General features: G+C 53.2%; 5 protein-coding genes across 5 annotated transcripts; 2 read left to right on the forward strand and 3 right to left on the reverse strand.

Annotated features, from left to right (window-relative positions):
* Positions 1–773: 773 nt before the first annotated feature.
* Positions 774–1,427, reverse strand: M431DRAFT_486891 (hypothetical protein; the record flags this gene model as incomplete). Its single annotated transcript, XM_024916439.1, has 2 exons — positions 774–1,140; positions 1,228–1,427. The coding sequence occupies 2 exons, from the start codon at positions 1,425–1,427 to the stop codon at positions 774–776; spliced, it is 567 nt and encodes a 188-aa protein (XP_024768946.1).
* Positions 1,428–2,075: 648 nt separating this feature from the next.
* On the reverse strand, positions 2,076–4,455 carry M431DRAFT_276899 (hypothetical protein). The gene is made up of 2 exons (XM_024913986.1): positions 3,746–4,455; positions 2,076–3,682 (listed from the first exon to the last, which is right to left on the reverse strand). Exons 1-2 carry the CDS (start codon positions 4,328–4,330, stop codon positions 2,189–2,191), a joined length of 2,079 nt encoding a protein of 692 aa, XP_024768947.1. The 5' UTR covers positions 4,331–4,455; the 3' UTR covers positions 2,076–2,188.
* Positions 4,456–5,783: 1,328 nt separating this feature from the next.
* M431DRAFT_276896 (hypothetical protein) lies at positions 5,784–7,643 on the reverse strand. Its single transcript, XM_024913985.1, has one exon. It carries the CDS (start codon positions 7,274–7,276, stop codon positions 6,014–6,016), a length of 1,263 nt encoding a protein of 420 aa, XP_024768948.1. The 5' UTR covers positions 7,277–7,643; the 3' UTR covers positions 5,784–6,013.
* A 2,475-nt stretch (positions 7,644–10,118) lies between these two features.
* M431DRAFT_276946 (hypothetical protein) lies at positions 10,119–10,956 on the forward strand. Its single transcript, XM_024913987.1, has one exon. It carries the CDS (start codon positions 10,248–10,250, stop codon positions 10,692–10,694), a length of 447 nt encoding a protein of 148 aa, XP_024768949.1. The 5' UTR covers positions 10,119–10,247; the 3' UTR covers positions 10,695–10,956.
* Positions 10,957–11,217: 261 nt separating this feature from the next.
* On the forward strand, positions 11,218–13,322 carry M431DRAFT_98143 (hypothetical protein; the record flags this gene model as incomplete). Its single annotated transcript, XM_024925003.1, has 2 exons — positions 11,218–12,971; positions 13,049–13,322. 2 exons carry the CDS (start codon positions 11,218–11,220, stop codon positions 13,320–13,322), a joined length of 2,028 nt encoding a protein of 675 aa, XP_024768950.1.
* Positions 13,323–14,055: the final 733 nt, after the last annotated feature.

Consider the following 14,055-nt stretch of genomic DNA (forward strand, 5'->3'; position numbering starts at 1 on the left):
ACACGTGATTATTGAAGGCAGAAGTGGCAGGAAGCGCACATATCTCTCTATCTTGCCAAGTGAATCTGTCAGGAGCAATTTGGCATTGCCGCCAGTACGCAGTTGCCCAATGGATACTAAAGCACCTGATGTAATGCAGTATTTGCTATTGATCTTCATTGGACTCCTTCTCTGACACTGCTATTATTATAGCAGCAAACTTGTGTAGTAGCCTCGATTATATCGGAAATATATCAAGATATATCAATAAAAAAGAAGACAAAAAACTGAGTTCCATTATATATGTGAATTGTACGATCTATATAAACTTGAATACTAAGAAATGCCATTGGGGTATTATTGTCGCTTATAACTGTCTCTCTTCATCTTCCCGAGCTCGTCGTTTTTCCCGCTGGCATCGCAAGCGGAGTTCTCTCTCCTGAACGCTCCTCATCCATAACACTCCTCGCACCATAATAGCCGGTCGCTTCCTCCACGCCAGAAATCCCCATGAGCTCGTGGCTATTCTCCCCATCAATTCGTTCTCTTCTAGTCGTCTTAGGCAAGACGCCTCGCTTCCGCAGATCACGCTCGAAAAAGTAGAACTCGAACACCTTGTCGAGGAGCTCTCGTAAGGCCATGGCAAACAATACGACGGCGGTAGTCTGGCCAAAATCCTAGTAGTTCTCATAGGCTTCTCCCTCGAGCTTCCCCTGGTTGGCAGATCGCAGGGCCAGGGTCATGTAAAGATGTACGGGGAACTGCAAAAAAGCGAGGATGAGGATGGAGTGGCGCTAGCGAGCACCAGAGAAGGCGGCAGCGAGCATGACGAGGATCATCCATGAGGAGGTGATGGAAACGTAGATTTTGTCGGCGGACGGATGGCCCGCGGTGGGCGTTGTGACGAGGTGAGTGAAGTAGCAGCGGCCGGGCTCGTGATCAAGGGCCCAGTTGTCGAGGCTGATGCAGAGGAGAATAGTGAGAGCGAGGTACAACAAGGCGAAGAGATAGGTGGCGTGATGGCGAGGGGTGAAGTGAGCGGAGCGGAGGGTGGTGAAGTGACGGGAGAGAAGGTGAGTGGACAAGTCTTTGGGGGCGGCTGAGCGATGGAGTCGAACGTTGCAGTAGGTCCAACAGACGAGAGCGGCGGCGCTGGAGACTCTGTGAAGTATGTCAGAACGATGGTTATGAGAGTAATGAGAGTGAAGATGGAGATGAAAGATGGATGAGAAAGGGGGGTGTCTTTACCCGACGAAGCTGACAATGTCAAACACAAGGTGTAAGTGGTACGTGTCGATACTGGTGCCCAATGCAAACACAGAAATCATGTACGACGTTCCAATGACCATCTGAATGTCATTGCCGACCATGAGTATGTCAGACACGCACTCAAGCCGCTTCTGCTCAATCGCAGACTTCGCAAGGCCTTCCGGATGGGAGATCGGCATAATGGGTCCGATGGCCGACTTCAAAGGTGATATTTGACTGGCTGATAAGTCATGACTGTATTGATTGGGGGGTTTGGTATCTTGTTCAAGACAATTACTCAAGGTCACTCATGAACTACACACCTAAAGTTATATGACCATATTCAACATCGTCACGCAGGCACGAACCCAAATCTCAATCTCAACATATAGTTTTTTGTATTATGCATCATAACATTTGCCAACAATCATTTTTGCCCCCGTCTCCCCCCCCTTATTCCAGCAGGCAGGCAACTTTGTCGACGTACGTAACTAACCCACGGATCTTAACAAGAAAACCCCAGGGCAGCATTTTCTTTTCCTTCAGAAGAACACCACCACCAAGGCGTAAAGTGCTCGATTCCCATCACTATTTTAAACCGACCATTAAAAATCGTTTCTTGCCTCGGGCAAAACAGCGGTCCGAGAGCTCGGATGCAAAGCGCAATCTTCCCTTTTCTTGTCCAAGAAAAAAACGTTGCGTTGCAATGGTGTACAAAACCAACCCAAATCCTTAGGTTCCCTCAGCCACTATCCCTTTTTTTCCTTTGTTTTAAAAAACAATACCTGGCCCGCTCAGTAATAGCCCTCGTCCGAAGTATTCATACCTTGAAAACCATCGCCTTAGAATGCCGGCCTATGGGACGCCCAATTCCACAAAGCAAAAAGAAAAATAACACATCCCTTCCGCAACACATCTTGCTCTTCTCAGATGCACCCAGTCCAGTCTAGTCTAACCCAGTCTACGATTCACCACCGAGAGACTCCAGCTCCTTCAGAACAGATGCCTTAGTGTGAATCTTCTTAAGCTGGGTATCCTCCAGTTTCTCACCACCGGCATGTCGCATCTCAAGGTCTTCAATGGCTCTAACCTTCTTCTGAAGACTGCGGATCTTCTTGGCGTTGGGGTTCTGCGATGCCGGCTCAGTGGGGGCATTGGGAGGAGGGCCGGACTGGTGATGTTGCTGCTGTTGCTGCTGCTGTCCGTTCTGGCCTCCGTTCTGGCCACGGGCGCCCTGTTGAGTGTTGCTTCGGCTGCGATTTCCCATGTTGTTTCGAGAGCGGCTTCTGAAGCCGCGGCCGTTCTGGTTGCCGCCGGCCGGGCCGCGCCTCTCGGGGCTGCGACCTTCGTGGCCTCCGTACTCCTGCGGTGGCGGGGCGAGGCTGGCCCCTCCGTTAGGTTCGGGCTCCAGCTTGCCGTCGGGCTGGTTGTTCTTCTTGCTGCGCTTCTTCTTGTTCTTCTTGGCAGAGCCATCGTCATTAACAGGCTCCGCTCCGGGCACGGTCCGTACAGTCGGGACATTGCCCTCGGCCAGCTCAGCGCCAGGGACGGCACGTCGAGCCCGGCCGAATCCATTGGCGCTCACGTTCTGAGTACCATTGCTGACGACGTGAGCGGCGCCGCCCTCGTCCTCGCGCTTGAAGTGAAGCGGCGTGGCCAGTCCACGAGCACCGGGGGGTCGGTAAGCTCCAGCAGGCTTGCTGGGAGCCTTGACATTGCTGAGGAAGGTCGCCGCGGACGCGTGAGCGGCCGGGATAGAGCTGAGGGGGTCTCCACCCTCGATGCTGGCTTCATCGGCGGGTCGCCACAGAACGCTGTACAGCTCGACCATATCTTCGTTGTACATGAGTCCGCCGGTGACGTGCCACAGCTTGACGCCGTTGTCGACTCGCAGTCGCGGAGAGGTCGTGGCCGTCATGATGTAACGGCTATCGGGGCTCCATTCGCACACGCTCGGGTTGCCGCTCTCGATGGTGCAGACCTTTCGGTTGTCCTTTTCGAGGTCATACACGTCAATCTGGCCGGCAAGATTGCCGAAGCCGGCAACGAGGACGAAGCGGCCGGTGGGCGAGAAGTTGATGGTGTTGCGGGGTCCGAGGGGGAATGAGTGCACGGCAACGCCGCGGTCGTTGAAAATAGTCGTCTTGGCCGGCATGTAACCATATACCACGCCAAACTGTCGCGACGAAGGCGACCACGAGACGTCGTGAATCGGGCCCTCCTTGTCCAGGGTCACGCGAGCATCCAGAGTGCCGTTGGTGCTCAGCAGATATAGAGTCGTCTCTCCGTAGTAACTCTTGCCGGATCGGTCCACGTCGGTCTGAGCCAAGACCAGGAGGCTGGATCCACGCTTGTTCCACTTCAGCTGCACTTTGTCTCCCTTGAAAAAGGTCTTTTGTGAGATGGGGCTCTGGAATGCGGGCACTTTGAAGACTTTGACGGCCGCGGGTGCTCCCTAAGTTTTCAATTGTTAGCAGACAACGACAACAAATAACATCGGACCGCTGGTGAAGCTTACCTTGCGCTCAGGGATAAAGACAGCCACTGCGTGCTCCTGGCCAGGGGCCAAGGCGAAGTTGGTAGCGCCCTCGACGCGCAGCTTGTTCCACACCGTGACGAGGTCATGGCTCTGGAAGAACTGCACTTCGTTGGTGACGAGACGGGCGCAGTAGGCTTCGTCGGCGGTGTACTGCAGGTTCCAGCCGCCCTGCTGCTTCTGGACGAACTGGCCTACGGGCACCTTGGCGGCAGCGTCGACGCCCTCCTCCACGGTGCGCCAGACCTTGAGGTTCTTGGTCGCGTCTCCGGCCTCATCCTTGGCGGGCCGCTCCCAGGTGATGACAAAGGTGCCCAGGGGCGAGAAGCCGAGCTCATAGACGTTGACAATGGGCAGGTTGAGGATGAGCTGGCCGCTGGTGGTGTTGACCACGTGGAGGGCCTCGGGAGTGGCCCAGCCAAAGAAGCGGCCACAAGGCGAGTAGGCACAGCACCGCAGGTTTCCCTCGGGCTTGGTGAACCCAGAAAGGGGCTCGTAGACCGGAGCGGCGTCAAAGACGCCAATGGTCTTCTGGGTCCGGTAGGCGAACTGCAAAGGGGATGCCATGGCTAGTCAAAGTCACAGAAAATAATTTGGCCTTGCAGTTGGTCTGGATTGATGCCGGTTCTTTGCAAAAATCAATGTTCTTGTCTTGGCTTCTTTTTTCTTTTTATCGATCAATTGAACCGTTCTTCTTCTTATCTGCGGGTAATTTGCGCAGATGAGCCAAAAAGGGGGTTGTTTTGATGGACGATGGGAACTCTCCGCACTGCAGAAGATCCTGACAGGCTGTGCAGGAAAAAAAAAAGCGGAAGCTGATGGAATTCGCCTGCGCCCGTCGGTTCAACAATTATGTTTCTATCGTCGTTGTCGAGACCGCAGCAGAAATTCCAAGCGTAGAATCTCTTTCTTTTCTTTTTATTTTCTTTTTTTTATATCTTTGTCGGCGAACCAGGGGCTTCTTCCTTTGGTCGCTGTCGTGATGCGTCACTGCCGTGTGTCGATCGACGAGGTTTCGGCGGGCACGGGCACGAGCGGAACTGATTGTTCTCGACGAAGAAAAAAAGAAAATAATCGACGACGCAACGCGCTGCAAATCAGAAGTCCGAAGCACAGGAGCGAGAAGAGAGAAGAGAAGAAAATTGCAAGCACCCAAGGCGAGGGGAGGAAGTTGGCTGGCGACGGCGGTGCCGTGTTGCTTGTGGGCTGGAGAGGTAGAAGAAAGAGGCGGCAAAAGTGTGGGCGAAGTATTTTTCTTTTTTTCTTTTTTTTCCCACTCCCTCCCCCCCCACCGCCACGGCAAGGCTTCAGGCCAAAAGTTGCCAGTGCAAAAGCCAAGTCTCCCAGAGGCACGCTAAAGGCCTGGCGAATCCCTGGGCTTGGGACGGAATGGCCATTGGTGCCCGGGCAAGCCTGGCCAATCACCGTGTGTCACTGTCGAAGCCCTGAAACTCAGCACGGGCGTTGCTGGATTATCAGATGCATCCGTTTGAATCCTGCCCGTATTACTGTACTGCTTGCTGATGAACAAAGCAATATTATTGATATCATTGGTACTCTAATAACTGGCTCATTTACTGAATCATTTCCCATCACGCCTATTTCATTTGAGTCTTTATATTCCCACTTTCTCCGTGAATTTGCTGAGCTGGCCAAACAAAAGACCTCAATACTGATAACATCATGTAAATCCTCATTGGACGTCGCCCGACGCACAAAGCCCGATGCAGTAAATCAACTCCATATGAGCTGGCAGCATCGACTCCCAATGCGCAATGCGCGAAATCCATCGGGTCCCTCGCATAAGGGCTGGATCCCGTAGCAACCCAGCAGCCGACGAACAACTCAGTACTCGTATACACCGGTTCATTAGTGTTGGCCTAAGCGGCCTAAGTAGATTAATCTATGTACACGTCATGACACTAGTCGAAGTGATGGGTGCCAAACAGTGCCGGAATCCACGTCAGCGCAGCCCATTTGCCATACGGTGCCTTTAACACGGCCCATATCTGGGTACAGGTAGCATTTGAACCTCTCAATGGCTTGCATATAAGCCGTCTAAGGCAGAATTGTCACGTTGCCCATATGTAGTCTACGTCTCTCTTATCTTGGTGATAACATGTAGCAGTTAAATAAGCGCTAGCTCATGTTCAAGATGCATGGGTATGCTAAAAAGGAATTGTGCCTACATTGGCGGTATCAACGGTAACAAGCCTGCTTCTTTTCTTCACTGCCCAAGATGCTTTTGCCTTACCTCACTTGCAGCTTCTCGCGCCATCCACCCTTCTCGAACAGCCAGAGGGCTTCCACGGCATACGCCCTGCTGCCCCTGTGCCCGCCCTCGCCCATGCTTGCCTCAGCCAGACTCTCTAGCACCCGGCCCTCCTTGACAGCACTCCAAATTCCCATTGCAATTGGATGATTCAGAGTCGTTCCCCATTCGCCGCGCCCCAGACGATACAAGATGCGGCCTAGAGTTTGAAACGCTATGCAGCGCTGCGCCGGCACAGCGCTTCTTGCCAGTCTAGCGAGCTCTGTGATCGTGTAGCCAGCAGCCTCGGGGGCTTCTCCGTGATGATGCAGTCCTTTGGACGAGGGAATCGACCGGCTCACACGCGGTGACAAGAAACGACCTCGGAAATCGAAGCGCAATGCGGAAACACTGATCTCGGGATGGGGATAGTATGGCGAGTCTTTATCGGCGGGACTATCTTGGGTGGGAACAGGCGCCATCCAAGCCAGCTTGCTCGGATCGGCAGGGAGATTGGGAAAGTATTTTTCGTGCAGCGTGGCAAGGAAATTGGGATCCGAAGGGTCTAGGTCCGGGAGGCTCGGGGGAACAGGGAAGTGTGTTGATTTCGGAAGGTCGGTAATTGGGAAGAGGTCTGGCGGGATTTGTGATGGCTCCCGATCTTCATCGTAGTTATCAGCGATTTTCTTAGTTGACTTTGTCTGGGCGGCGGCGGCAGCAGTAGCAGGAGAAGGAGATTTTGATTTAGGCTCTGGTTTTGGTTCGACGACATCTGCAGTCTCGTCCTCAACAGTGGCCGCTTTTGGCTCGTCTTGAAAGCGAACCTTCGGAATCACAGGCGATGAAGATGAAGCTTCTTGTGGTTCTTGCGGCTCAGGTATATTAAACGGCGAGTTTGGATCAGGCTCGTCAATGTTGGCTCTTTGAAGCAGGCGTTGGATGAGCGCAGGGTTCAATCCCTTCATTATGTCCTCCTGCGCCTGCGATATCTCTTGGGGAGTCATGTCGTTGATCTTTTGCTGATTTTCTCTATCTATTCGCTTTCGCTCGACCTCTTCGAAGCTCTGTGACTGGTTCGGCTCCTGTAGTTGCCCAGACTGCGACGCACCGCCATTTCGCTGCTGCTTGAACGCTGAGGGTTTCCATCGTCGCTTGTGTTGGGGAAACCCGGTCGATGAGATGGGGCCCGAAGGGAACTCGACCGGTTTCGATCCCTTTTCGCTTCGTTCGACAATGTCACCAATGAGAAGCGTGGGATCCATGTTGTCGATGGGCGCAGCTGTACAGATGTCTCCTACTTTGATCTGCTGCTGCTTGGTAAGAGTTGGGATTCAAGAAAAAAGATGGTGGGGCGATGATGGAAGCTTTAGGTAGCCTGCCCCATCCATATCGATAAGCACATGTCCGCAAACCAACAAAGCTCACTCACTACAGTTAGAAGGTCATTAACAAAGAGTGCCTTGGCAGCACGATTCGCACGGAGCGCTCTGCACAGCGCACGCATTCTGTTACAATCTGCAGGGTGACATGGAATGCGTGGATCCACGCGTGGTTAGTTGCGGATTGATTTTAATTTAACTTGCGCTGTATCCCTCTGTAGATCAGCGCTGCCAAACAAGGTACCTGTTTGCCCGTGCTGATTAGGTAGGCGGGCGATGACATTGAGGCCGCCGCCATGAAGGAGCGTTTCCCTCGCGCTGTGGCTGGTCCAAGTCACATGCAAAAAAAGAGGTGATGCAGAGGGGAAAAAGGTCCACCAATATGATGAGCAGAAGCCGTAGCGCATCGCAGATATTCAAGTGATTCTCTGGTGACAGCCCACTGCTCTATTACCTAGGCAGCATTATGGCATTTGGTGAGCTGCATTATTCAAAACAGGCATCGAGAGCCTCCAAGGCTTACTCGCACGGCAGTTCGCGCCTGTAAATAAGACCCGAGGTACCTCGTATATTTTGCGGCTGGTCGTGGAACAAGGACCCCCACGATTGGCCGAAGCGTTTACAATTCTAGATCAAATCTAGAGTTTCGGAGCCCAGCCAGCCAGCACCGCCACACCTGCATTAGTGCCACGCGGGTTCCCAGCAAGCAGCGCATGACAGGGGCCCTAATTGGCAAGACGGGCGAGGATAAAGGAAAAAGGTTCAGGCGTGCATTTGGGTAAGACAGCATCGTGGCAATGCGTGTGTTCGCCGGTCACATATCACCCAAATGCACTTTCTGTACTGTATAATACTGTAGAATTAATACTGAGCGGTTGAACGGATGCGCGGGTTTCTCCCTGCACCAGCCGCTTTTCTGGCGAAATCCGAAAAAGTACATAGACGGAGTGATCGGCGACAGCGAACAGCCAGGGTGACATTTGGTAGGAGCCTAAAAGGCAGTTAGGGGGATGCAAAGCTTGCCTGAACAGAGCTCTGTAGTATTTCATTTTATTACAATGCATTGGTAAGACGGCTGAAAAAAAGCAAAGAAAAGAAAAGAAAAACAAACCGGTGCTGACAGCATACTAGGTAGATGTTATATATACAGGCACGTTGAAAGATGACGTTGATGCGCAGGGGAATTAATATGGATGAAGAAGAAATGGAAAGAGCCCGCCGTTTGCAAGGGCAGCCGGCTGGATCAGGAGGGGATGGATGGCTGCAGCGATTTTAGCGAGGCGAGACCTAAAGTGTCTCTGTAGGTTCCGTGTTTTTAGGGGGAGACAAGAAAAAAAATTACAGCATGAACAATTTACAAGACATGCATGACAGGTACAACAGGTGATGTTTCACTTATTTCTCATTTTTCATTCTTTTGTTCTATTTAGGCTAGATCTCCTTGGCTAATAATTCCTTTTTTATTTCCTTTTTTATTTCCTTTTTTCTTTCTTCTTCTTGTATGAGTTTTCCTTTTTCCTTTTTCCTTGTCAATCTGCGACCGACACGGCGCACCTGATGCCACCGTCACTGGCGGCCCGCGCCTGCCCTATCTGATGCCACCAGCCAGAATCCAAAAGACGGCAGCGGGTGGGGCTCGGCTTCAGGCCTGGTCTTTTTCCGGAATCTGGTGCATGCAGCCATGAACACGGAAAAAGCAACAGCCCCGCTCTTTCCTGCTGCAGCGCGCTTCTCGGGTCACTAGAAGCCTCTGGGTCGCTAAGAGCGTGCCGCGTCTAATCTGCATCCTCATTGGTCAGCTGGCCGATCCCCCCCTACTTGCACTGTATTTGCGCATCTCGAAAGTGCCCTAGCGTCGCCTTCCTTCCCCCCCCACACACAGCAACTTTGTTAGGGGACTCTGGGGTGCCGCAAGGCACGGCCAGTACATGGATCAGGCCACGCTACTGTGCCTGTTTCTCAACCTTGCATCCTGAATTCTCCGGCACCGACCGTCCAGGCCTGATTCACCGTCCGATCGCTGATTCGAGTACAGTGGCGGTACTTAAGGACGACGAGCGCATGTGATTGCGGCTGCGATGATTCGCTGCCGGTGGGATTCTCATGGCCATGTGCGTCTGCAGTGGCTTGGCAATCAATCAACCCTTTCTCTACGTATCTGCACCATCTCGGGACTGCAGACTGGATGGAGCTGGAGTCTAAATGCCACTAACTGCTAGCGGACGTGGTACTAGCAGTGGCTACTATCCTCTTAGTACAGGTAAGGGAGCAGATTTGGTAGGCAGATTCTACTTGGCTAGTAGTCCCGTGATCCGACGCTAATACCCTGGATATGTGTCCTTGGGCCCTGGGCTAGCCTGTCAAATAAGAGGCCTGGAGCGCCAACTTCGGCTCGCATCTGTCGACTTGTTGCACTATTGCCGGGTCTTTGTTAGTACATACATGCCTCCTAACGTGCTAACATGCTCGTACATGGCCAGCTGGACCTGTGCTGTACTGTACATAGTAGGTGGTAGTACCGCTGACCTAGCAGTAGCCTGACTGACTGAACCCCCCGTTCCACCACAACGTCCATCAATTCGTCGTGCTGGTTCGATATTATTTCGCTCCGTGTTCCCCGTACTGTGCCGCCTTCGCCGCATAAAAAATCCAAGACAGACAAGTTGAATTTGCTGTTTTTTGTTCATACCGGTACCCCCCCCTTGGCGCTGCGACCCACGCCCAGCCCATCCCAGCCCGTCTTTGCTTAATTCAACCCGACTTGCCTCCAGCATTGGCATTCATTCAACGGAGCGGCCTGTCCTGAGAGGTACTCGTACTTTGACCGTCGAATAATAGTGACCGAAGACAACCGATGCAGTTTTTCCCAGGCCAAAAACACGCGCTGGCCGCCCCGTTTTTCTCGCCTTTTGTTAGAAAATCAGAATTGCTATCCTATATTGTCGCCATCCCCAAATCGTGCCGAGCTGGCAAATCCCCCATCATTTCCCCCTCCCTCCTCTTTTTTTTTTCCCTTTCTCTTTCTTGTTCCTCCATCCGCCTCTCCCCTTTCTTTTGCCTCACCTTCACCTCCTCTCTCTCTCTCTCTCCCCAACCACAACCACGCACTTTTAATTTTTCCATCAAATCTCGCTCCCGTGCAGCGCCCGCGCCATCGCCAAAACTGCATCCCTCCAGCCTGGCCCTGCTGCACGCCATTCCAGCTGTTGCAACCGCTGCAGCCCCGCATCCTCAGTGCATCCGTCAGGCCGCCGCGCATCGCATCATCCGCTGGCCCAACTTCAACCTGTTCCGTTTGTGAGGCTATTCGCAAGTTCCCAAGGCCAGACCCGGCTCCACTCGTCACGTTTCCACTCCGGCTTCCGGCCACTCACGTAACGTCACACTTTCTGCACCGCAGCCTCGTTGAATTGACGCGCTTTGCCGTTTGATTTCATTTGCATTTGCATTTGCATTTCATTTGCAAGGCTGTCTGTCATTTCAAACACACTCGTTGCCTTTTTTTGATTGGGGGTTCTTGATCTGGTTGATTCTCATCGGGTTCTTTTCCTTTTTTCTTTCTCCTCCCTTTTCCGTTTTAATCTTCACCTCTTCTTCTCTTTTTTTATGTTGTAATACATAATTTTCCGTCCTCTGCGAAATCACCGAGCCTCGCCCGGAATTCCCTCTCCATCTCCATATCTCGGCCACTTAGAAAAACGACAGATTGCCCTTTCGCAGCCATCCACCTTTTTCCGGTCCGTGTCTGAGAGACAGTTGCGCTGCCGCCAGGTCACATCTTGACGGCAGCCTCCCATCGCCTCCAGCTTCGCGTCAGCCCTACTATGGCTGCTGTCGGCGACGCATCGACGCGATTCGACTCCTCCGCCGGCGAACTTTCTTCTCCCCCTTCAGGCTCCCTCTCAGAACCCGGGTCGCCCTCTCACGGGGCTGGCCGCCGTCCCAACGTCGCGAAAGACGGCTCAAAGATCGAAATGGAGGAAATCGTCGTCAGCGGCGACCAGAACCCGCAGTACTCGCAACAGTATCCGTCGCAGCCCCCTCCTGGCGGCTCTCCTGGAACCGCCCCGGGCTCTCGAAGCCAGGCGCAAAAGAAATACTCGTACATCGACGGCGAATGGGTGCAACTAACAGCAGCCGGCGTACCCCGCAAAAAGCCGGGACGCAAGCCCGGCTCCGTGGTCAAGCCAAAGGCTCCTGCAGACGGATCCGAAGCGCCCAAGGCTCGCAAGCCTAGAAAGTCTCGAGATGCGGAAGCGCCGCCCGTCCAGCGCAAGAGAAAGCTAGCGCCTGCCTCTGATGTCGATACCGATGCGCCCAGTCCAAGGCCACTCGCCCCTGCTGCAGCACCGGGGCTGTCGTCTTCTTCTCCCTCTCTTCACCCCCAGCTGGGAGAGCCTTTGTCTTCCACGCCCCAGCATCAATTACAGCAGCTGCCCGATAGACGGTATTCACCCAAGATGCAGAAGAGGGAAGGCTATCCTAGCTCCATGCAGAGTATTCTAAACGCCGACCCGCCACCAGTCACTCGATCACCGTCAAACAGCATCGCCAGCCCTACATCCATACCCGTGCGCACCAGCGGCCAGAGCTACGATCCCATCCGAGGCAATTATGACCCTGTCCGAGAAACCATAACTTCGCATTACTCTTCAGCGGCTGGGTCTCCGCGAGCCACCCTAGCGGTTCAGCCATCACACCGCTCGCCGTCTATTGCCAGCATGATTGAGCCGCAGCCGTCCACCAAGGCATCGCCCAGCCAATCCCACCAGCCATACCCGCCTGCTGTGCCTCAGTCTCGCTTGCAGACTCAAGAGGCTACCCCGCTGCCGCCTTCCCCGTCATATGTGCCCAAGACAACAGCTTCCACGCCAGCTCAAACTCCCGCTTTGAAGCCTGCGGTTCCAGAGATAAAACGTGACGCCCCCACACCTACGCCACCAGCTCCCCGACCAGTTATTGACCACGCAAACTTTACCACAATTGCAAACGGGCCGGTGAAGAAGGTGTCGCCGAAGCAAAAGCCCATCACCGGCGTCTCGACACCAAAGACAGACTATCTGGATGAGACAATAATGGAGATGGACGAGAGATCGATTCTCGATTTCGGTCGAGCCCGCCCCGGCGAAGAAAAGGAGACGCCCACTATCGTCCTCACTATTCCCATTTCAGCGGGAGAAACTAACAAATACGTAAACTTCATGCGTATGGCGGAGGATCAGTACGGCTGGGATGCTTTGCATCCCCGTCTTGCCGCCGACCGAGACCGCAAAGCTCGAATCGCCGCAGCGGCCGCGTCATTGGAGAAGGTCGAATCCGGTCGTGAGTCTGGTGATGAGATGTCAGTCGACTTGTCCGATGCTGAAGGCAGCAATCCCGAAAACGGTGGAGTGAGTGGCGCCGATGCCCAAGCCAAGCCAAAGAAGAAGCGAAACTTCAAGGAGGACCAATACGATGTGGATGACGACTTTGTGGACGACTCTGAACTGCTCTGGGAGGCTCAAGCTGCCGCCAGCCGAGACGGTTTCTTCGTTTATTCGGGCCCCTTGGTTCCCGAGGTTGAGAAACCAGCTGCGGGGTGTGTACCAATCTCATCCCACCGTTTCTGGGGACAAACTTTTCCATTATTTTCACTTGCTAACTCAGACATAATAGACACGAGGAACGTCCTAAGCGCGGACGCGGTGGACGAGGCAGTCGAGGCGGCGGCCGAGGAGGCGCGACAAGAGGAGGGGCCACCACTGGACGCGGCGGCGGTCCAGGTTCCCGAGGCGGTGCCGTCACACGGAAACCTCGTATCACGAAGTCCGAAAAGGCGCAACGAGAGCGGGAAAAGGCAGAAAGAGAGAGCATGGCGAAAGCATCGTCCAACGGATACCCTCTCCAGCCCACCACCCCGTCATTATCTGTCCGCGAGCTTGGCTCTTAGAAGAAGAGACGAACGGCGGAGGATGATTGTCGACGCTCTCCCAGAAGGAAGAAGATACCGAAGTTGTCGCCGAAGTTGTTACGGAAGTTGTGAACGTTTCAAGAAGCTATTCAGCAGCTTTTCTAATTCCCAGCAGGCCTGTGCGATTAATATTAGCGACCGACGCACGATTTTATCTCGTTTGCGCTTTGCAGCCATGGGCTGGCTGATTGATGCTCTTTTTGTTTTCTCGCTCCCCCCTCTGGACGGCATCCTGGAAGTCCTACGAACAACTAAACAACAAGGGGGGTTCATACGGAACCTGATTACCACTCGTCACGAACCGAGCATCTCTGTGTTAAAAGAACCTTTTTTTCCTTCAACATTATTTGCGGCACGATAATCTCCTGCCTTGGCACAGACATTGTTTGAGTTTCTTTTTAAAGCTTTGTTTTTCCCATCTTCTTTTCCATTGGCTTGTGTTTTTTCTTTTCTTTCTGTCTGGGAATTGTATCAAGGAGGGACATCTGGGCTGACGGCGGCGTTTACACGGATGATGGAAACATGTGGGAGGAGACTGCGTGAGGGGAGAAAGAGTATTCAACTGGGTTCAGACCTGACAGGATGGAATGCCGTTCACTTTTGGGTCATGTGCATAATGGGGCGTGAAAATAGATGGCCGTTTCTTTGTCTTTTTTGATCGGCTTTGTTGATTTTGTTTTTTACTACTCTACTTTTTACCGCTTTTTTCTGT

The sequence above is a fragment of the Trichoderma harzianum genome (assembly GCF_003025095.1).
Source record: "Trichoderma harzianum CBS 226.95 unplaced genomic scaffold M431scaffold_19, whole genome shotgun sequence".
NCBI classification, from domain to species: domain Eukaryota; kingdom Fungi; phylum Ascomycota; class Sordariomycetes; order Hypocreales; family Hypocreaceae; genus Trichoderma; species Trichoderma harzianum.

Excerpts from the sequence above, each read along its gene's own strand:
- M431DRAFT_276946 (XM_024913987.1), top strand. The coding sequence starts at position 10,248 with ATGCAGTTTTTCCCAGGCCAAAAACACGCGCTGGCCGCCCCGTTTTTC.
- M431DRAFT_276899 (XM_024913986.1), bottom strand. The coding sequence starts at position 4,330 with ATGGCATCCCCTTTGCAGTTCGCCTACCGGACCCAGAAGACCATTGGC. Across the intron at positions 3,683-3,745 it reads TCTTTATCCCTGAGCGCAAG|GGAGCACCCGCGGCCGTCAA; the intron begins GTAAGCTTCACC and ends TTGAAAACTTAG.
- M431DRAFT_276896 (XM_024913985.1), bottom strand. The coding sequence starts at position 7,276 with ATGGATCCCACGCTTCTCATTGGTGACATTGTCGAACGAAGCGAAAAG.